Here is a 20163-nt window from a genome sequence, read left to right as displayed (position 1 = left end):
GAGAGAGAGCGTGCACGATCTCACGCGGGGCATTGTGGGGAGCAAAGGGGGAGGGAGAGAGAGGGAGAAAGAATCTCAAGCAGACTCCTCACCAAGCACAGAGGGGAGGCAGGTTCCATCCCAAGACCCTGAAATCACCACCCCAGCTGAAACTGAGTTGGACACTTAACTGACTGACCCACCCAACTTTTTAAAAAAAAGATTTATTTATTTATTTATTTGAGAAAGAGAGAGAGCGAGCACACATGTAGTCAAGCTGGGGGAGGGGCAGAGGAAGAGGAGAAGCAGTCTCCGCTCTGAGCGTGGAGCCCTCCTTGGGATTGATCCCACAACCCTGAGACTATGGCCCAAGTGGAAATCAAGAGTCAGCTACCTGACTGAGCCACCCAGGTGCTCCAAGGAGTGACGAATTTTTTTTTTAAGATTTTATTTATTTATTTGGGCGCCTGGGTGGCTTAGTCGTTAAGCGTCTGCCTTCGGCTGAGGTCATGATTCCAGGGTCCTGGAATTGAGCCCCGCATCGGGCTCCCTGCTCGGCAGGGAGCCTGCTTCTCCCTCTCCTACTCCCCCTGCTTGTGTTCCCTCTATCGCTGTGTCTCTCTGTCAAAGGAATAAATAAAATCTTAAAAAAAAAAGATTTTACTTATTTATTTGAGAGAGAGAGATAGTGACAGATAGCAAAAGAGACACAGGTAGGGAGGAGAGAGGGAAGCAGGCTCCCCGCTGAGCAAGGAGCCCAATGCGGGACTCGATCCCAGGACCCTGGGATCATGCCCTCAGCTGAAGGCAGACACTGAACCGATTGAGCCACCCAGGAGCCCCAGAGTGCTGACTTTTTAATACTATGCCTTGATAAAATTGTCAAAGGCCTAATGTATTGTTTAAATCAGCTGTAATAACTCCCTTTTTTATTTTTTAAAGATGTATTTATTAATTTGAGAGAGAATGTGCACATGGGGGAGGGGCAGAGGAACAGGGAGAAAGAGAAGGAATCCTTAAGCAGACTCCCTACTGTGCATGGAGCCTGATGCAGGGCTACATCCCAGAACCCCAAGACCGTGACCCCAAGGGCAATCAAGCACCTTCCACCTAACCAACTGAGGCACCCAGGTGCCCCATCTCTTTTCTTTTTTTTTAAAGACTTTATTTATTTATTTGACACAGAGAGAGAGAGAGAGAGAGAGAGCAAGCAGGCAGAAAGGCAGGCAGAGGGAGAGAGAGAAGCAGGCTCCCTGCTGAGCAGAGAGCCCAATGTGGGACTTGATCCCACCTGGAACTCTGGGATCATGACCTGAGCCAAAGACAGATGCTTAACTGACTGACCCACCCAGGCGTCCTCTTTTATTTTTTATTATTTTATTGGCTCTTTTGAGAGAGGGTTGAAGGGTAGAGGGAGAGAATCCCCTCCACCCCAAGACCCATAGGATCACAACCTGAAGCAAAATCAAGAATCAGATTCTTTAACCAACTGAGCCACCCAGCCCCTGCAATAATTCTCTTTTGAGTATTTTTTTAAAAGATTTTATTTATTGATTTGACAGAGAGAGAGGGAGCTGTGAGAGAGGGGGAAGCAGGCTTCCTGCTGAGCAGGGAGCCCCAGGCGGAACTCGATCCCAGGACCCTGGGATTATGACCTGAGCCAAAGGCAGATGGTTAACCACCACCCAGGAGCCTCTCCTTTGAATGTGTTTATGTCAGATTGTATTTTCATGCAGCCAAAATTCCTCCCCTCTCCTTGTAGAGGGAATATAACTAGCTTTTTACGATGATAATTTCTCTCTTTTTAAAAAAGATTTTATTTATTTATTTATTTGACAGAGAGAGATCACAAGCAGGCAGAGAGGCAAGCAGAGAGAGAGGAGGAAGCAGGCTCCCTGCTGAGCAGAGAGCCAGATGTGGGGCTCAATCCCAGGACCCTGAGATAATGACCTGAGCTGAAGGCAGAGGCTTTAACCCACTGAGCCACCCAGGCACCTCTAATTTCTCTTTTTTTAAAAGATTTTATATATCTATTTATTTGAGACAAAGAGTGCACATATGCAGGGTGAGTGGCAGGCAGAGGGAGAGGGAGAATCAGACTCCCTGCCAAGCAGGGAGCCCAATGTGGGGCTCCATCCCAGGACCAGGAATCATGGCCTGAGCCAAAGGCAGACACCCAACTGACTGAGCCACCCAGGCGCCCCTTACAGTGATAATTTCATGTTCATCTGAAGGCACCTCAGGAACCCTTATTAAAATGGACAACAAATGATGGCAATTCTATATCTTTTGCCATACTTCAGATAGCCATAAGAAGAATGGAAGGTAGCAAAACTGCTTCGTGGTATTAGCCACAATAGCAGAGCTAAATTGGCCTTGATACTGAACCAACATTGATGAGGTAACTTAAAGGCTCTTGCTGAGGTGGTCCCCTTGAATGTCATACCTCCAATGACACAATCATGGCAAAGACTGTAAAGGTAGGACATGGGTAGGAACCCAAGACTTGAAGTCCCTTTGAACACCTCCAAATGGGTTATGAACATGTTCTGGCTGTGGTGTATTTTCTGGGCCAACTGAGATTTTCATTGGCAGAGAGCCTTTGCTGTAAGGGGAGGGGAAATTGCTTCCTTTAGTATTTGAATCTCAACTTGTCTCTCCAGTAACAGGGGCGCACATTGCACTCATTTAAATAACAGTCGTCTAAAAACTTACTCACAAACCCTACAGTCATTAGCATCCATAAGCTTCAGAGAAAGTAGAGACTTAATGCGGTTCTATTTTTTTTTAATTTTTAAAATTTTATTTTAAAGATTTTATTTATTTGACAGACAGAGATCACAAGTAGGCAGAGAGAGAGAGGAAGGGAAGCAGACTCCCGCTGAGCAGAGAGCCTGATGCGGGACTCGATCCCAGGACCTTGGGATCATGACCTGAGTCGAAGGCAGAGGCTTTAACCCACTGAGCCACCCAGGTACCCCCTTAGTGGAATTCTAAATGTAAAAGTAAGAGAAAACAAACTGATGGTTGCCAGAGGGGAAGGGGAGGGGGGAATGGGCACAAATGGGTGAAGGGTAGTGGGATGTACAGGTTTCCAGTTATGGAATGAACCAGTCACAGGGAGGAAAGTCACAGCATAGGGAACACAGTCGATGGTATTGTAATGGTGTTGTATGGTGACACAGTGTAGCTATACTAGTGGTCAGCAGAGCATCGCATATAGAGATGATGAATCACTATGAATTATTACGTGTTCCTGAAACTAATGTGACAGCGTATGTCAACTAAGCTGGAATTACAAAAAAATTCAGGGCGCCTGGGTGGCTCAGTTGGTTAAGCGTCTGCCTTCAGCTCAGGTCATGATCTCAGTGTGCTGGGATCGAGTCCCACATCAAATCTTGCTCCCTGCTCAGCAGGGAGCCTGCTTCTCTCTCTCCCCTTCCCCCTGCTCGTGATCTCTCTCAATCTCTCTCTCTCAAATAAATAAAATCTTTAAAAAGAAAAATCAACACACTTCTGGGACGCCTGGATGGCTTGGTCGGTTAAGGATCTGCCTTCGGCTCAGGTCATGATCTCAAGATCCTGGGATGGAGCCCAGGGTCTGGCTGTGTGCTCAGCAGGGAGTCTGCCTGTCCCTCTCCCTTTGCTCCTCCCCCCACTTGTGCTCTCTCTCCCTCTCAAACAAACAAACAAATAAATAAATTCTTTTTTAGGGACGCCTGGGTGGCTCAGTTGGTTAAGCAGCTGCCTTCGGCTCAGGTCATGATCCCAGCGTCCTGGGATCGAGTCCCACATTGGGCTCCTTGTTCTGTGGGGAGCCTGCTTCTCCCTCTGCCTCTGCCTGCCACTCTGTCTGCCTGTGCTCGTGCTCTCTCTCTCTCTCTCTGACAAATAAATAAATAAAATCTTAAAAAAAAAAGATTAAAAAAAAATAAATTCTTTTTTAAAAACTCGAAACACTTCTGAGAAACCCTCAAACTTTAAGAGACTAAAGTATTGCCACTAGCCTTGATAACGTCAAGATATAAACCCTCTGGGGACCACCTCTGGTTAGTTACTTCTGAGTTATTAACAGACCACCCCATGTGTTTTGTAATTTCACTTTCAATACAAGATTTTACCCTATTACAGGTCAATGCGACTTCATACTGCCAGAGACTCCTATGATGCCACCAGATGTCTTCCTAAGAGGTTTGAGCTGCATTTACGAAGTATCCACCTACGGGTGCTGGACTGGCTCAGTAGGAGGAGCGAGCAACTCAATCTCCTGAATTCGAGCTCCATGTTGGGTGTAGTGATTACTTAAAAAATAAACAAATTTCAAAATATCCACCCAAACAAAGACTGCATGATCTAAGGGAAAATTGCCCTTGAACTTCTTGAAAAAGACATTAATAGGCATCAAACAGGATTCTTAGGAATTCTCTGGAAGCCGATGACTGCAGAGGTGCAGACCTTCTCCCCAAGATGACAAGACTAATTTTCTGATTCTACAGCACCCTTTTTTTCTTTTTATTCCACTATGCATTTTTTAAAAGATTTTTATTTATTTGAGACAGAGTGAGAGCGAGAGAGATCACAGAGGGAGAGGGAGAAGCAGACTTGCCACCGGGCAGGGAGTCTGATGGTCTCAATCCCAGGTCACAGAGATCACGACCCAAGTGGAAGGCAGACGCTTAACCAATTGAGCTACCCAGGCGCCCCTATTCCACTATGAATCCTGACTATTAGTATATCTTAACACCCAACAATGAGGCAAGCATACACTCCTTGGAATTGCTACAGAAACAGCTGGCTCAGGATGCCCGGGTACCTCAGTTGGTTAAGCGTCTGCTTTACCCTCAGTTCATGATCCTAGGGTCCTGGGATCAAGTCCTGCATCGGGCTCCTTGCTCTGCAGGGACTCTGCTTTTCCCTCTGCCTGCAGCTCCCCCTGCTTGTACTTGCCCTCCCTCTCTCTCTCTGTCAAATAAATAAATAAAATCTTAAAAAAAATTAAATAGGGGCGCCTGGGTGGCTCAGTGGGTTAAAGCCTCTGCCTTCAGCTCAGGTCATGATCTCAGGGTCCTGGGATCGAGCCCTGCATCGGGCTCTCTGCTCGGCAGGGAGCCTGCCCCCTCCTCTCTCTCTCTGCCTGCCTCTCTGCCTACTGGTGATCTCTGTCTGTCAAGTGGATGAATAAAATCTTTTAAAAAAATTAAATAGCTGGTTCCTTCTTCATGGCAGCTGCTGTTTTCCATGGTAGGGAAAATAGTTGTGGAAAAACTGGTCCCAAACTCATCTCTGACCTTAGCAGATGCCACACATGACACAACTTGTATTCTAGAAGCGCAACTAACCAACTTAAATGTAAATTCGTTAGCCAGAGTTGTCACAAACCATTTCATAACCTCGGATTTCTTTTCAGCCAGTGAAGGGGAACGGAAATGGGGAGATGATGCTCAGGGAACACTCTTTGTGGCACTTACAGAAATACTACAGGTGAATTAGAGTGCTTTCTTATGAGACTAAAAGAAAAAGCCGCCTGGCTCTCTAGAGACCGGTTAGACTTTGGGACATGGTTCCATGGCCTGAGTGTGGCCCGGTCATTTAGGCCCTGGTCTCCGAGGCTTATTATGAAGACTAATTATTATGAAGACTTATTTTTTAAAAAGATTTTACTTATTTATTTGTCAGAGAGATAGAGAGAGTACAGGCAGGCAGAGTGGCAGACGGAGGCAGAGGGAGAAGCAGGCTCCCCACAGAGCAAGGAACCCAATGTGGGACTCGATCCCAGGATGCTGGGATCATGACCTGAGCTGAAGGCAGCTGCTTAACCAACTGAGCCACCCAGGCACCCCTTATGAAGACTTATTATGAACTTATTATGAGACTAATCATCATCTTGTTTTTGGTAACTACCTGTGTATGTACCCTGCTCAGAACCTTAAACAGCCACGGTACAGCCCTTGTCACGTCAGGGGATTCGACACAAACACATCTGACACAAACCCAAATCTTGTAAGGTCTTTCCTTAACTGAGATGCCCAAGGATTTTCCACGGTGTGTATTCCCCCTTGTTGCAATGAGCTAATACACCCAATTTTGTTGAATCACTAGTGTGTTCCTGGTAGTCTTTGGCTGAAGTCCGAGGACATTATTTGCTTAAAAAATCCAAGAGAACTAGGGTGCCTGGGTGGCTCAGTTGGTTGAACATCCAGCTCTTGGTTTCTGCTCAGTTTGTGATCTCAGGATCATAAGATCGAACCCTGAGTTGGGCTTGGCGCTCAGCGGGGAGTCTGCTTGAGATTCTCTCTCTCTCTCTCCCCCACTCGGTCCTTCTGACTTGTGCTCTGTCTCTAAAATTAATAAATAAATCTTTTTTATTTATTTTTATTTTTATTTATTTTTAATTTTTAAAATGATTTTATTTATATATTTGACAGAGATCACAAGTAGGCAGAGAGGCAGTCAGAGAGACTGGAGGAAACAGGCTCCCGCCGAGCAGAGAGCCCAATGCGGGGCTCGATCCCAGGACCCCCAGACCATGACCCTAGACGAAGGCAGAGGCCTAACCCACTGAGCCACCCAGGCGCCCCTAAATAAATCTTTTTAAAAAAAATCCAAGAAAATAATCTAAAACACTTTTAGACCTAATAAGGAAGGTGAGCAAGGTGGCCAGAAACAAGACTGAATGTGAAACTGAATGTCCTTCCTTTACAGACACTTAAAAATTCTTTAAATGTAATAGAAAAGGACATTGTTCATCATGGTAAGAAAATACAACTTCCTGTGAATACCTTGAGCAAGAAAAGTATGAGCTCTACCAATTTACAGAAGAAAAGAAAAAGGGGCCCAAATAAATGGAAAGAGATGTTGTGTTCCAGGCATGAAGAATCAACACTGGAGAAATGGGTCCCCAAATTAATCTATATATTCAATTTAATGCAAGTAGGATTCTTTTTTCATCTCCTAAATTATGAAATATCTTCAAATGGACAACAATCTGCAGAAGATAGTAATATAATGGACACCTGTGAACTCTCAACATTTTGTCATTTGCTCCCAATTTTTTTCCTTTAGGAAACAAAGTATTCCAGGGCACCAGGGTGGCTCGGTCAGTTAGGTGACTGCCTTTGACTTAGGTCATGATCCCGGGGTCCTGGGATCGAGCCCCACGTTGGGCTCCCTGCTTGGAGGGGAGCCTACTTCTATTTCTCCCTCTGCCCCTACCCACCAACTGTGTGTGCATGCTCTCTCTCTCTCTCATAAATAAAATCCTAAAAAAAAAAAAGAAAAAATATTTCAGCTCCAGCTGAAACCTACTAGGTTAGCTCCCTCTACTCTGTTTTTTTTTTTTTTTTTTTTACTTATTTTAAAATTTATTTGAGAGAGAGCAGAACACATGAGAGCACTAGCAGGGGGAGGGGCAGAGGGAAAGGGAGATACGGACTCCCCGCTGAGCAGGGAGCCCAACACAGGGCCTCAATCTCAGGACCCCGGGATCATAACCAGAGCTGAAGGCAGATGGTCAACTCAGCCACCTGGGCATCCCTCTAGTCCACTCTATCCTGCTTTCGCCCTCTGATGTGAACGCAACACTGAGTTTCTTATTGATTGTTCCCTTGCGCCTTTTTATTCTTTCATTAGCTCATCAGGGACCCATGAACTGCATATACTGTTCACATGTGTTTACTGCAAATATCGTACTCTACACAGCAGTCTTTGGCTTTCCTTCTTCTGTGTCATACTGCAGGCTCGAAAATGACCCTTGTTGATCCACACGGCTCTAGCTCATATTTAACTCTTCGGTGAGATGCACGCACAGAAAAGTACACGCTCTGATGAACGTTCTCAGAAGACGCCTGGGTGAAGGCCCATGATTGCTGCCAGCCTGCTCTCCGTCAAGTCATTCCTTGAGTCCTTAGTTATTACCTTAACAACGGGGGCTCAGAAATTGTTCCGCTGGCCTGTGAAAAGCTTCAAAGGGCACCTGTGGTGCTGATCGATGATGTGTCGGACATTATGGTGCAACACACTATACATACGGATACAAATGTCCGCTTTGCCACTTTCAGGCAGCACAGCCATACCTCTTGGTGCCTTCCATTTCCCCTTAGGAGGGTGACAAAAAGAAGGTTCCTCTGTCCCCCCAGAAGGGATCATTGGTGCATTGTTCCTCTACTGTGGGCATTCTGAGGACACTGTGGGCATTCTGAGGACACTGCATATTCCCCGGAGATGACTCCCATTGGCCAGCTGCGGGGGTTGGCCCCAAATGAGCTCTTTGATACCACCCGGGACAATAGCACAGCATTGCTGTCCAAAAGTGTATCCGGGGGTGCCTGGGTGGCTCAGTGAGTTAGGCCTCTGCCTTCGGCTCAGGTCGTGATCTCAGGGTCCTGGGATGGAGCCCCACATCGGATTCTCTGCTCAGCAGGGAGCCTGCTTCCGCCTGCCTCTTTGCCTACTTGTGATCTCTCTCTCTCTCTCTCTCTCTCTCTCGGTCAAATAAATAAACAGAATCTTACAAAAAAAAAAGTATATCCCCAGGGGATGCTGCGCTCCTCCCACCCACTTTGATGACCTGAGGTGCTGGGGCTGGCAGAGCTGCCCTGCCCAGCCAGGCCCTGTTCTCCAGCTGCCACTAAGAAAACAAAGGAAATAAGAACACTCAGACAGGGGTGTCTGGGTGGCTCAGTCCGTTAAGCGGCTGCCTTCAGCTCAGTTTACGATCCCGGGGTCCTGGGATCGAGTCCTGCGTCAGGCTCCCTGCTCAGTGGGCAGTCTGCTTCTCCCTCTCCCTTTTTGCCCCTCCCCTGCTTGTGCTCCCTCACTCTCTCTCCCCCAAATAAATAAATAAAATCTTACATAAAAAAGAAAGAACACCCAGGCCAGCAAGCCCCAGGTGCAGGGTAAGAGGGTATGTGTGTCCCACTCTCATGTCTCTCTCTCACTTCTTTGTTTTGTTCTGACTCTCTCTGCTCCTTTCTCTCCCTTGCCCCCACTGGCTGGCTCACTCTCTTAATCTTTTGTGTCTATCTCCCTTCTCACATTTTCTCTTTTCCTGTCCTACCATTTTTTTCTCTTTGATACTGCTTTCTCTGCATCTACTTCTCCTTTGATATCTCCTTAAACTTTGGCTTCCCTTTGTCTTGGTCCCTCTTGTGGGCTCTGTCCCAATTCTTTCTATTCTGTGTCTTAATCTCCCCATGTCTCTCTCCCCAGCATCTCAGGGTCTCTGCCTGAGGCAGTGACTCCCCACCCTGTTGTCAGGGCTGGACCCCGTTGTACTTCCCGGATTCTTTCCATCTCACTAAACTTCCTTGCCCCCCAGATACTTCCTCCAGCCACCTGCCCCATGACATTAACAGATAACAAAGCCAGGGGCCACGGGGAGTGTGCAAGCCACCAGCCAGGGGGACTGAAGTAGAGAAATGGGGAAGGAGGGCTGAGAGACAGATCAAGACAGATGGAGGCCAACTTGTCGCTCAGGGGATGGGGGAAGCCAGGAAGAAGAGGGGAAGGAAGAACCCCAGGGAGAGGCATGAAATCCTTGTGGGAAGCAGATGGGATGAAATCAGAAATGAGAGTGAGAGAGCGAGCCAGAGGGATAAAGGAGGCAGGGTCAGGCTCCTCTCTGAGAAGCTCAGGCTTCTCTGAGGCCCCTCAGCCAGACGGTAAGGGAAGGGCAGCCTGCTAGCCCTCTGTCCGTGGGGCCCTTCAGCCCAGCTCACACCTACTATGCTGGCTGGCCTTCTTCCCTGCGTTTACCTCCATCTGACGCTGAGGGTCTTCCCACGTCCCCACCTGCATTTTCCTTTCCTTTTTAAAAAGATTTATCTATCTATCTGAGAGAGCAGGAGAAAGCAACCACCACTAGTGGTGGGGGGAAGGGCAGAGGGAGAGGGAGAAGCCCAGTCCATGCTGAGCAGAGAGTCCCACGGGAGGCTCAATCCCAGGACCCTGAGATCATGACCTGAGCTGAAGGCAGAGGCTTAACCGACTGAGCCCCCCACGTGCCCCCGACCACCTGCATTTCTGACTCTCGCACAGCTTCTTGTTTCTCTTTCCATAGATCACTTGTAGGTCTCTGCCTCCAGCTCTTCTCGGGTTGTTTCTCTCCGTGTTTGTCTCACTCCTGCCTTCTCCCAGTCTCCATAGTCCCTCCAGATGGAAACTGTCTGGGGTCGACCCCACGTTTCCTTCCCTGGCAAAAAGAAGTTGTGTGCAGGCCCAGACACGACCTGACTGCTCCTCCGCTGCCCCGGCTCTAGCTCTGGGGACCTGGGTGACTCCAGACGCCCCAGGCCCAACTAGGAGACCAGGGACTCTGTGGACGCTTGGCGCAGGCCCCCCCCCCCCCCCCCCCCCCCCCCCCCCCCCCCCCCGCCAAAGCTACAAGCCAACGTTGCTGAGCTGGTACCCTGGTATTCATATGCACGCACACACCCCCGCCCCCGCCCCAGCTGCCTGAGGAGGAGCCAGAGCAGAAGGGCCTGAAGGATGCCATAAACCGCACGAAGGCCCCCTCGCATCCCACACAGCCTCCTGGGGACCGGAGACAGTGAACGGCCCCAGAGGCAGAGAGGCCGTATGTTTGGGTGTACCTACAGGGGCGGAACCTTAAGGAACAGAGGGCATGGGGCCTGAGCTGGGCAGAGGTTCGGGCTAGAGGCTGGGGAGGACCAGGTAGGGGCAGCAGGAAGGGACCTGTAGGAGCCCCACCCATTTGGAAGGGACCAGGCAGATGCAGTAGGCACATGACACACACACAGAGGAGCCAGAGCTGAGACATAGAAGAGGTAAGCGCTTGCAGGATCCTTAAAGGACAGGGAGGAAAGACAGGAGGGGGCCGGGGCCTGCGGATTCAGGTCTGTGGGGACCACAGCCGAGTGACATAGCCAATGGGAAAGGAGCTGGTGGGGTTCCATAGGAGCGATATGGGGTCTGAAATATGGGCGGGGGGGGGGAGCCCAGAGAAGGGGGCCTGGTGGTGAAGGGATCTTGCCATGTTAGCGGCCCAGAAGGCATGACCGCCTGGAAGACCCTGGGCCCGAAACTGACACCCCTAGAGCTCTGAGCTCAAGGCCGGGTGGGGGCCCTGCAAGGGCAGTGCGCACAGTGCCGGCAGCCCCCCCCCCACTGTGCTTCCCTGGAGTCTTGTCTGGTGGCTGCTGGCAGGCTGGCATCAAGGCACATGAGCTGGCCCTGTGACACTTCGGCTCCTACAGAGATATCCAGGCTGTTGGGAGGTCTGGGCCTCTATATTTTTACCCCCAGGAAGCAATTTTGTCTAAGGACATCTCCACCTCTTTGTAATGGCTTGCACTAAAAGAAACTGTTCTTAGGTCCCCTGTGATGCACCCCAGTGACAGTGTTGGCCCCACATGTGTAGAAGTTTGTGTGGAAGAGACAGTGTTTGGGGCCAATGTCCCTCCAGAAAAATCTCTTTCCTGTAACGCCCGCACCCCAATATGAAAACTCCTTTCTGGTTATTTTATGGTTGCTCTTAAGAAAATTGCAACGCTGAGCATCAAGGAGTAGCTCCGGGATACAGAAGGGGAGACTGACAGAGGGCATCTTCCTCAAGAAAGCTGGATCTTTCTGACCCCTACTTCCACCCCAGGTCCATGGCGAGGCCACAGAGAGGGAGATCACACTCATAAATGGGGTGACTGGGATTCAGAAAGCCAGACTTCACTGCAGTCAGATTTCCCAGCCTTGGCAATGGGTGCATGGGAGAGAGGGGTCGGGGTGCAAGGTGCAATCTACACCCTTCCCCACCCCAGTAATTCTTCTGTTCACTCACTTCTTTCCCAAGCCTGTTCCCGTCTGCCTATGATTCATCACTTGGTCCCCACACCCCCTTATTCATGCACCTGTTCACTTCTCGATTCATTCCTCCTCCTGCTCATTCATCCCACAAACACTTACTCTCTGCAGACTACAATATGTAGGGCTTCTGCATCCCCGAAGAGGGCCCTGCCCTTGTCATAACAAGGGGCTCCCACACGCGGCTCAAGGAGTACAAACACAGGCATTTCAAAACAGGCTTTAAATACTCATCAGGGCGCCAGGAAAAGGGGGCTGGGGTGAGAACTTGTTACATGTGAATTTGGGGTTGGGGTGCCCTGATAGAGAAGGGGACCCATCCTTCAGGGCAGCTGGGGTGCCCCACCCCCCACCCTGGGACAAGGGAGCACAGTAGAGGCCCTCTCTGGAGGGTCCCAGGGCCAACTGGGAGCCAGCCCTCCCTTCGAGGTAGATCATCGGGGAGGGAACGGAGGAGGAGCTCCCATGGTGGTGACAGGCGGTCACTTCCTCAGTGGTACTGCTGATAGCTGGGATAGCCTGGGGCTGGTGTACCCTCCTTAGGGGGCAGCTGGCTAGGGTCCTCCAGGAACGGGGGTGCTGCAGAGGAAAGAATCAAGGGTGAGAGGCGATGCATTTCGCACCTCTCCCTGACCAGTGTCTGCTGGGTACTCACCGTTGCGAAACTGCTGGGCCGTGTAGCGAGTAAGGAGGATACCAACACCCTCTATGAGGGCCAAGAGGATGCCCCCCATCATGGCCGAGCCCACCATGGCCAGTGGGCCACCTGGAAGAGGAAAGAGACAGGGAGAGAGAGGTGAGGGCAGGCAGAACAAGGCGAAAAGGGCTGGGGGGCCGGGGGCTAGGGCACTCACTGCGGGCTGCCAGCACAGCCCCGGTCAGTGCTCCGCTGGTGATGGAGTTCCAGGGGTCTTCTTTGCCCCGCAGGCGCACCAGGCCACAGTCGATGGTGGAGAACAGGCCCCCCCACACCGCAAAGCTACCTGTAGGGAGACAGAGGCTGAATCAGAATGCCCCAAAATCCACAGCGCTGGGTCTGGGGGCTTCCAAGGCCTGAAGGTTCTGGCAATGGATGGGGAGAAAAACCCAGACACAAAGGCGGAGAGTAAACTCCTAGGGGAATACTCCCTGTGTGCCCCTTTGTCAAGCGATCTCTGATCGCCACCGGCATTCCCCTCACCTTTGTAGGGGTTTGACAAGTGTTTACAAACAGATTTCTCTTCTGTGTGGCTTTTCACAGAGCAACTCTGATCTTTCTAAGCATCACACCAAACTGGACTTCCGATCTTGCTTTAAGGGACCCCAAAAGAGGCTATGAAAGCTGGTTAACGCTGTGATAGTTTAAGTGTTTATTGAGGCCTTGCTGTGCGCCAGGACCTGTTCTAGATACTGATATGTTAATTTGACTTCTGAAGTCTTAATTTAGATGGTTACTGCTGTCACCATCCCCATGTTACTGATGAGGTTCGGAGAGGTGAATCCACGAACCCAAAGTCATGCCATCAGGGAAGATCCGGGGTCTGGACTTAAACTCTGGAATCCATACTTCTGCACCTCTGTATTCAATTATGGGGAAACATCACTGTCCTGAAGTTGCAGGCAGAATTGGGACTGGAAATGTGGACCCCCAATCTGCAGTCTAGAACCACAGGAATGACCACTGCCAACTCTGCATCCCATTTCCTAGGTCTCTCCAAGCCTCTCACCTCCAATCTGGGGGGCTCGGATCCTCACAGCGTTGACACTACCTCTCATTCGGTGCCGAATTCCCTGGGAAAAGTGAGGAGGCGGGGAGTCAGAACAGGGATGAGACCCCTGGCACGCAGGGTTTGTAGCTTTTAAGAGAGGGAACGTGATGGGTCAGGGGTATCAGAAGTAGAGACATGGAGCAGGGACCAGGAACTCGGAGGCTGGTGAGCACCCTAACATGGGCGTTCTCAGGTGTGGGTTGAGAAGTTCTCATTCATTTAATGATCCCTAGCACCTAAGTGCCAGGCACCATGCTGTAATGGAGGGATAATGAATGAGACAGACCTAGCCTCTGCCCTCTCCGAGCTCACATTACAGTGGGAGAGACAAATGCCCGGCAGAGGTACAGACCAACAAGATAGCTTCACACAGCAATATAGACCCTAGAGGAAATGGCATCAAGAGAAATGATAACGGCTGAGGGGTCAGGAAAGGACTCTAAAGGAGGGGGTGTTTGTGCTGAGACCTTGAGGATGAGAACAGGAAAGCTGGGCAAAGATCCAGGAAAGAGTTCCAGGAGTTGAGGGGAGGGATGGGAGTAGATAGATAAATTTCAGAGACCTTGACAAATGGATGGCATTTAAAGCCATGATGTTTGATAAGATCTTGGAAGAAGGTGGGCCGAGAGAGAGAAAGAAAAGAACATTGATTAGGTTACATTAAAAGCATTTTCTTAACTTTAAGGCTGTCCTTCTGCCAGTTAAACTCCTGGCACTTCCCTGTATCTAAGTAATCTGCCTCTGGGGAAAATCTCTCTGGCCTTGCACATACATTTATAATTTGATGAGGATCGTTTTGATAGCACAGTATTTCCACAGAGAAAACCCAGTTGGGTGCTGGGGGCGAGGGACACAGGGCCATGTTTGCCATTTCTCCCCAAACCACAGATCCTGAAGCCAGGCCTGGCACATAGTAAGCTAGCAGGAACCAGAATGAGTAAGTCACGGCAGCTCCAAGCGGTTTTCCGCGCAGTATCCCGTGTGGGATGGGCAGGGCAGGTTCCCCGCCCCACCCAGGGAAGGCCACGACTCACGACAGGGGCATTGCGGAAGCCCTTGATGGCCTGGAAGACTCCACCGCCGATGACACCCATAGTGAAGGCTCCACCGCAATCGTCCACAATTCGCCATGGGCTGCAGGCCGGAAGGTAAGGGTGGGATTAAGTGAGCCCCTCTTCCCCCTGCCATATTGCATGGACTCTTTCCCACTGGGAGAAGCCAAGTCACTCCAATAGGAAGCAGCACTTCAGATAATATTATTTTCCCCCTCATTTCGGCAAATGGTGTTCAAAGGGAAAAGCATTAGTCTTGGCCCTGTCCGCCCCTCCCCTCGTGGCCAACCGAGGAATCAGCCAACTGCTTCCCTACTACCGAACAGTAAACAAACTGACACAGGCGGGGTTGGCACGTTTGGATCAGCGATGTGAAAGTGTTCATTCGCTAATACCGTTATTAAAGCAGGACGGGGTCGCACCCCCGTTTCCAACAATGAACACGTCCGACCAAATCCCGCCCTCTTCCCTCTTTAACCCGCCCCAACTGGGAAAAACCAAGAGCTCATGGTGCGGGGGGGGTGGGAGGACCCAGTTCGTCCACCATAGGCTCACCCGGGCCCCGCCCCCATTCGCTGAAGAGACCGGGATAAAGCCACGCATGGCAACTCTGGGGATTTCCGCTCGACAACCGTCACCACCCCCGGGCTGGAATGGATTCGACCAGCATGGCTCTTTCCGTTAAGAGGGACTGGGGAGACAAACGGAGTCAGGGGAAACTTGGGAGTGGTTGGTCCTGCACCGCACCTTCTCCAGGCACACGGCGGCAGCCCCTCTTAACGGTGCCCGAGTGGGAGGAACGAAGCGGAGGGAAGCGGAAGGAGACCACAAATGTCTAAGAATGTCCCGAGTCTGGGACGTGGCGCGGTGTGGCCGGCGCCTCTCCCGCCCGCCTCCCACAGCTGGCCGTGGCGCCGCAGCAACAGTCCCGGGGCCTGTGCCCAACGCCGTACCAAGGCTCCCGCGCGTACTCCTCCATGGCGCCGGCGTCCGGCCGCGCAGTCCTGACTAAACCCCGGCGGGCCACGCCCCCACGGCAAACGCGCACAGGCGCCTGAGCGCTCCACCTATTCCAGCCCAGCGATTGGGTCGCTTCGCGCTTGTCAGGCCAGGGCCGCGCTCTCATTGGCCACCCGGGTTTGCGTCATCTGTACGGCAGCCTGAGCGTCGCCCAGTTCTTTCAAGCTTTGGGGAGGACGGTCCTCATTCTGTGTTTTCAGAGAAGGCATTCATGTGGTTCTGGTGATCCTAGCAGCTACAAGAGAAAGCCGGCCCATCTGACAGCCTTCCAGTACGCGCGGGATTGTATTGGTAATGTTGGGGTGGGTGCATCTTTTGCAGCAGGAGGAGGTGCTGCGCTCTGCTTCCCCATCCCGGACCTTTGGTTCCTCCCACCCAGGAGTCTGTGGGGGACGTTGGGTGAGCCCATTCCTGGGACGCAGGGGGTTGGAACTGAGCTTGGCCCCTTCGGCGGTGGGCGGAGCCTGGGCCTGGGAGGGGAACTGGGTCCTGGAACACCCAGCCTCGAGGCGGGGTCGGTGGGAGTTTGGGTGGCAGTGCACCTATCTTCCCACCTCTTAGTGTGTCGGTTCCGTCCGGCCAGCTATCCGTGCAGGTAGGTAGGTGGGGGTCCAGATGGAGTATATGCTGGGAGGAGGCGCTTGATTTTAGGATCGGGATTTGAATCCTCATTTGAGCTGGCGGTTTGTGTGTGTGTGTGTGTGTGTGTGTGTGTGTGTGTGTGTGTGTGCGCGCGCGCGCGTGTACCTGTCCGTCCGTCCGTCCCTAGGTCTGTCTGCTGTCCACTATGCCGCTGCCTGTTGCGCTGCAGACCCGCTTGGCCAAGAGAGGCATCCTCAAACATCTGGAGCCCGGTAAGCGAGCTAAAAGCAGATGGGCCTACCATGTGGCAGGCTTGACAGGCACTTTGTTGTTCATAACTGCCACTTCATACCTAGCATGGACCCTATTGCGCACCAATCAGTCGGGTGGCGGGCATTGTTAACAATATGGCTTCCTGACATTCATTCCTACCGCGGGCGGGGGTGGGGGTGGGGAATGCACATTTAGTGCTTAATATTGACAGCAGAAGGCCTTTTTGGGGTTCTGTTGTGTGCCACGTGCAATCCAACAAGCAATCCGTTGGAAGGTATTACAAAGTATCCTAGTAGACCGTAGCAGGATGCTGATACTTTGTTCTTTACCCTAATGATTACCTTATTTTAGACCTACAACGGTGCCACCATGCACTATGCTGGTGATCTGTAACTTACTGTTCACCGTATCCGTAGCTGACATGTATTTTGGGCCCAAGTGCTTGGCATATGCATTATGGCTAACAGTAGAAAATAATGATAGGATCTATCATGTATGCCTCCTGGGCTGCTTGTGCTAAGATTTCCACCTCATTGTCAGTAATAGTAAAAGCTGGCATCTGGTGTGGTGGTTTTTTTGTTTTTGAGGGGGTTTTTTTTGGCATCTGTTTTGGGTACAGTGTGCTAAGCACTGGGAAGTACATCTTATTTTCACCTTACTGCTAAAGGCCATCTGTTACAAGCAACTGTGCCACGCATAGATCTTGTGGTTAATAATACTGATAATGATCACTGACCATTATTGTAAGCCTGTTGAGTAAGACACCCTGTGCTGATGGAATATACATCTTACTAACGATACTGTTGATGATAGCTCACATCTACTTTGGGCCTATTGTGTGACAGACAGTATGCTGCTGCTGACATGTACATTTCATTGTTAGTTCCAGCCATAGCTGAAATCTGTGCTAGGCCTACTGAGGGTCACGTACCAAGCTAACAACATTCACCTCTTTTATTTTGCCAATAGTAACTAACAGCTGCCGTATGTGTCAAGCCTAGGAACTGAATGGACCCAGAGCAGTGTTTGGGATATATCCCCTGCCATCCAGACTTGCTGCTCAATATACAAGATCAGAAACCCGTTATTTGGGGCGCCTGGGTGGCTCAGTGGGTTAAGCCTCTGCCTTCAGCTCAGGTCATGATCTCAGGGTCCTGGGACCGAGCCCCGCATTGGGCTCTCTGCTCAGCGGTGAGCCTGCTTCCCCCTCTCTCTGCCTGCCTCTCTGCCTACTTGTGATCTCTCTCTCTGTCAAATAAATAAATAAAATCTTAAAAAAAAAAAGAAACCCGTTATTTTCCAGGCTTTGGGAGCTGAGCAGACTTGGACATATTTTCAGAACAATCCATTACTGTTCAAACTCATTTTATCCAAATAGATTTGGATAGCATGATGTCCCATGCTATCCTGAACTCGGGAACTGGAAGATACGTTTGTATGATGAATCCTTGTCTAAATTCTGAAATCAGATAGGTGTGGGTGACAGCATCAAATCCCAGATTTTACCTGAACCCAGAAACAGAAGAGATTTAGGTACATTTTTTGGCAAATCCCCTGATCTTCAGACACTTGGATTTGGAATGTGACATTCGCCACAGAAGGTGAGACCTGGTGCGTGTGCGTGTGTGCGCGTGCGCGCACACACACACACACACACACACACACACACACACACACACACGTGGTCCATGTGAATTTGAGTGTCTCTCCAGGCTCTGGCTGTAAGATGAGAATCCCTCTAGTCCTTACTGCTTTCCTCCACCCCGCTATTCTGCCAGAGCCAGAGGAAGAGATCATTGCCGAGGACTATGATGATGACCCGGTAGACTATGAGGCCACCCGGTTGGAGGGCCTGCCACCGAGCTGGTACAAGGTGTTTGATCCTTCCTGGTGAGCCTGGGGAACTGGGGTGGGGGTGGGTGGGGGAACTGACATCTGACTTCACCTTTCCTGTGCTGTCCCTGGCCTTGGGGTAAATGGGAAACACAGAGAAGAGGTCTGGGGGTCCACCCTCTGGGGTCCTGATGTGGGGTAGTTACAAGAGATGGGTAGGAGTTGAGGCTATAAGACCCCTGTGCTGGGGTGCCTGAGTGGCTCAGTGGGTTAAAGCCTCTGCTTTCGGCTCGGGTCATGATCCCGGGATCCTGGGATCGAGCCCCGCTTGGGCTCTCTGCTCAGCAGGGAGCCTGCTTCCCCCTCTCTAACTGCCTCTCTGCCTACTTGTGATCTGTCTGTCAAATAAAAATCAAATAAAATCTTAAAAAAAAAAGACCCCTGTGCTGACACTCCTCCACTCCCTCCTTCCCTCCTTCCCTCCTCTCTCCCCCTCCCTCTCTCCCTCCCCTGCTTCCTTCCCACTGCCCCACAGCGGGCTCCCTTACTACTGGAATGTGGACACAGACCTCGTGTCCTGGCTCTCCCCACATGACCCCAACTCCGTCGTTACCAAATCTGCCAAGAAGCTCAGGGCAAGTAATGCAGGTGAGTTGGCGGACCTAAGGGTGCCTCAGTTCTGGTCCTGCAGTTCTCAGGGAGGGGTCAGGTAAATGACAGTGGACTGGGGAGGGGCAGGTGAGACAGGCAGACCAAACCCCAGGCAAGAGCGGGGGCAGTTACTGAAGGAAGAGGCTGCTGGGGCCGGAGATTGGAGGAGAAAGGTCGCTTCAAGGCTTTTGTGTTCCCAGATGCTGAGGAGAAGGTGGATCGGGGCCATGAGAAGTCAGACCGAGGCCACGAGAAGTCGGACCGGGGCCACGAGAAGTCGGACCGGGGCCACGAGAAGTCGGACAGAGACCGGGAGCGTGGTTATGACAAAGTGGACAGAGAGAGAGAGCGGGACAGGGATCGGGATCGGGATCGTGGGTATGACAAATCAGAGCGGGAAGAGAGCAAAGAACGGCGCCATCATCGCAGGGAGGAGCTGGCGCCCTACCCCAAGAGCAAGAAGGGTAAGCTCAACAGCAGGGCCGGGGCCCGAGGCAGATTAGGCATCACGGACAAGCCATGGAAGAGAGGCCCTCCCTTTGCTCATGCGAGTGCCTGAGCCTGGGGCCTGGGATGGGGTGCTGTGGGCCACGGCAGCCATGCACCCCATTTCTCCCTGGGATGGGGGAGGTTGGTGATCAGGGGCTCCTTGTGTCTCTACTGAAAACCTCACTCTGCCACCTGTTTCCTCAGCGGCAAGCCGGAAGGATGAAGAGTTAGACCCCATGGACCCCAGCTCGTACTCAGATGCACCCCGGTAAAGGAAAAGCCCTCACAAGCCCTTCTCTTTCCCTCACGAGTCCCTTGCACTGATGACCATTCCTTTTTTCCTGTCTCCTTCCCCGATTTGTCAGTTGTTGGAGCTGGGGGTGGGGAGTGCCCACTGTATCCCATATTCCCAACTCCTGACCCCTATTTCCTAACCCCCTTCCCACCAGGGGCACTTGGTCAACAGGACTCCCTAAGCGGAATGAGGCCAAGACGGGTGCAGACACGACAGCAGCGGGGCCCCTCTTCCAGCAGCGCCCCTACCCATCCCCAGGGGCTGTGCTCCGGGCCAACGCCGAGGCCTCCCGAACCAAGCAACAAGACTGAACCTCCCCGCAACGCCACCCCACTGCTCCCCGGTATTTTTAATAAAGCTTTTCGATGGATCGTGCCCATGAGGCCTGAGTGCTTCCTTCCCATGCGCTCTTGAGGCTTCCCAACCC

The 20163-nt window shown here is 51.3% G+C and overlaps 2 protein-coding genes across 6 annotated transcripts; one reads left to right on the top strand and one right to left on the bottom strand.

Moving 5' to 3' along the window:
* Nucleotides 1-11997: 11997 nt before the first annotated feature.
* Nucleotides 11998-15674, bottom strand: TIMM17B (translocase of inner mitochondrial membrane 17B). Of its 3 annotated transcripts, XM_047714721.1 has the most exons (7): nt 15547-15674; nt 14576-14675; nt 14104-14147; nt 13500-13563; nt 12648-12776; nt 12449-12559; nt 11998-12372 (listed from the first exon to the last, which is right to left on the bottom strand). In XM_047714721.1, the coding sequence occupies exons 2-7, from the start codon at nt 14670-14672 to the stop codon at nt 12284-12286; spliced, it is 534 nt and encodes a 177-aa protein (XP_047570677.1). In that variant the 5' UTR covers nt 14673-14675; nt 15547-15674; the 3' UTR covers nt 11998-12283. The 3 variants fall into 3 exon arrangements, with proteins under 3 accessions (XP_047570677.1, XP_047570676.1, XP_047570678.1); XM_047714720.1 differs by lacking the exon at nt 14104-14147 and having other exon boundaries at nt 15547-15607; XM_047714722.1 differs by lacking the exons at nt 14104-14147; nt 15547-15674 and adding an exon at nt 15341-15467.
* A 76-nt stretch (nt 15675-15750) lies between these two features.
* Nucleotides 15751-20111, top strand: PQBP1 (polyglutamine binding protein 1). Of its 3 annotated transcripts, none has more exons than XM_047714717.1 (7): nt 15751-15904; nt 16383-16467; nt 18247-18358; nt 18837-18949; nt 19153-19416; nt 19646-19709; nt 19891-20111. In XM_047714717.1, exons 2-7 carry the CDS (start codon nt 16401-16403, stop codon nt 20045-20047), a joined length of 777 nt encoding a protein of 258 aa, XP_047570673.1. In that variant the 5' UTR covers nt 15751-15904; nt 16383-16400; the 3' UTR covers nt 20048-20111. The 3 variants fall into 3 exon arrangements, with proteins under 3 accessions (XP_047570673.1, XP_047570675.1, XP_047570674.1); XM_047714719.1 differs by having other exon boundaries at nt 15754-15884; XM_047714718.1 differs by lacking the exon at nt 15751-15904 and adding an exon at nt 15949-16208.
* The last annotated feature ends 52 nt before the right edge of the window (nt 20112-20163 follow it).

This window comes from Lutra lutra, chromosome X (genome assembly GCF_902655055.1).
Source record: "Lutra lutra chromosome X, mLutLut1.2, whole genome shotgun sequence".
Lineage (NCBI taxonomy): Eukaryota > Metazoa > Chordata > Mammalia > Carnivora > Mustelidae > Lutra > Lutra lutra.
Note: the sequence above shows the minus strand (reverse complement) of the source record. Positions and strands in the feature narration are given on the sequence as shown.

Excerpts from the sequence above, each read along its gene's own strand:
- TIMM17B (XM_047714721.1), bottom strand. The coding sequence starts at position 14,672 with ATGGCGAATTGTGGACGATTGCGGTGGAGCCTTCACTATGGGTGTCAT. Across the intron at positions 14,148-14,575 it reads GCTTCCGCAATGCCCCTGTC|ATCTTATCAAACATCATGGC; the intron begins GTGAGTCGTGGC and ends CCTTCTTCCAAG. Across the intron at positions 13,564-14,103 it reads AATGCCATCCATTTGTCAAG|GGAATTCGGCACCGAATGAG; the intron begins GTCTCTGAAATT and ends CACTTTTCCCAG.
- PQBP1 (XM_047714717.1), top strand. The coding sequence starts at position 16,401 with ATGCCGCTGCCTGTTGCGCTGCAGACCCGCTTGGCCAAGAGAGGCATC. Across the intron at positions 18,359-18,836 it reads AAGGTGTTTGATCCTTCCTG|CGGGCTCCCTTACTACTGGA; the intron begins GTGAGCCTGGGG and ends ACTGCCCCACAG. Across the intron at positions 19,710-19,890 it reads TCGTACTCAGATGCACCCCG|GGGCACTTGGTCAACAGGAC; the intron begins GTAAAGGAAAAG and ends CCTTCCCACCAG.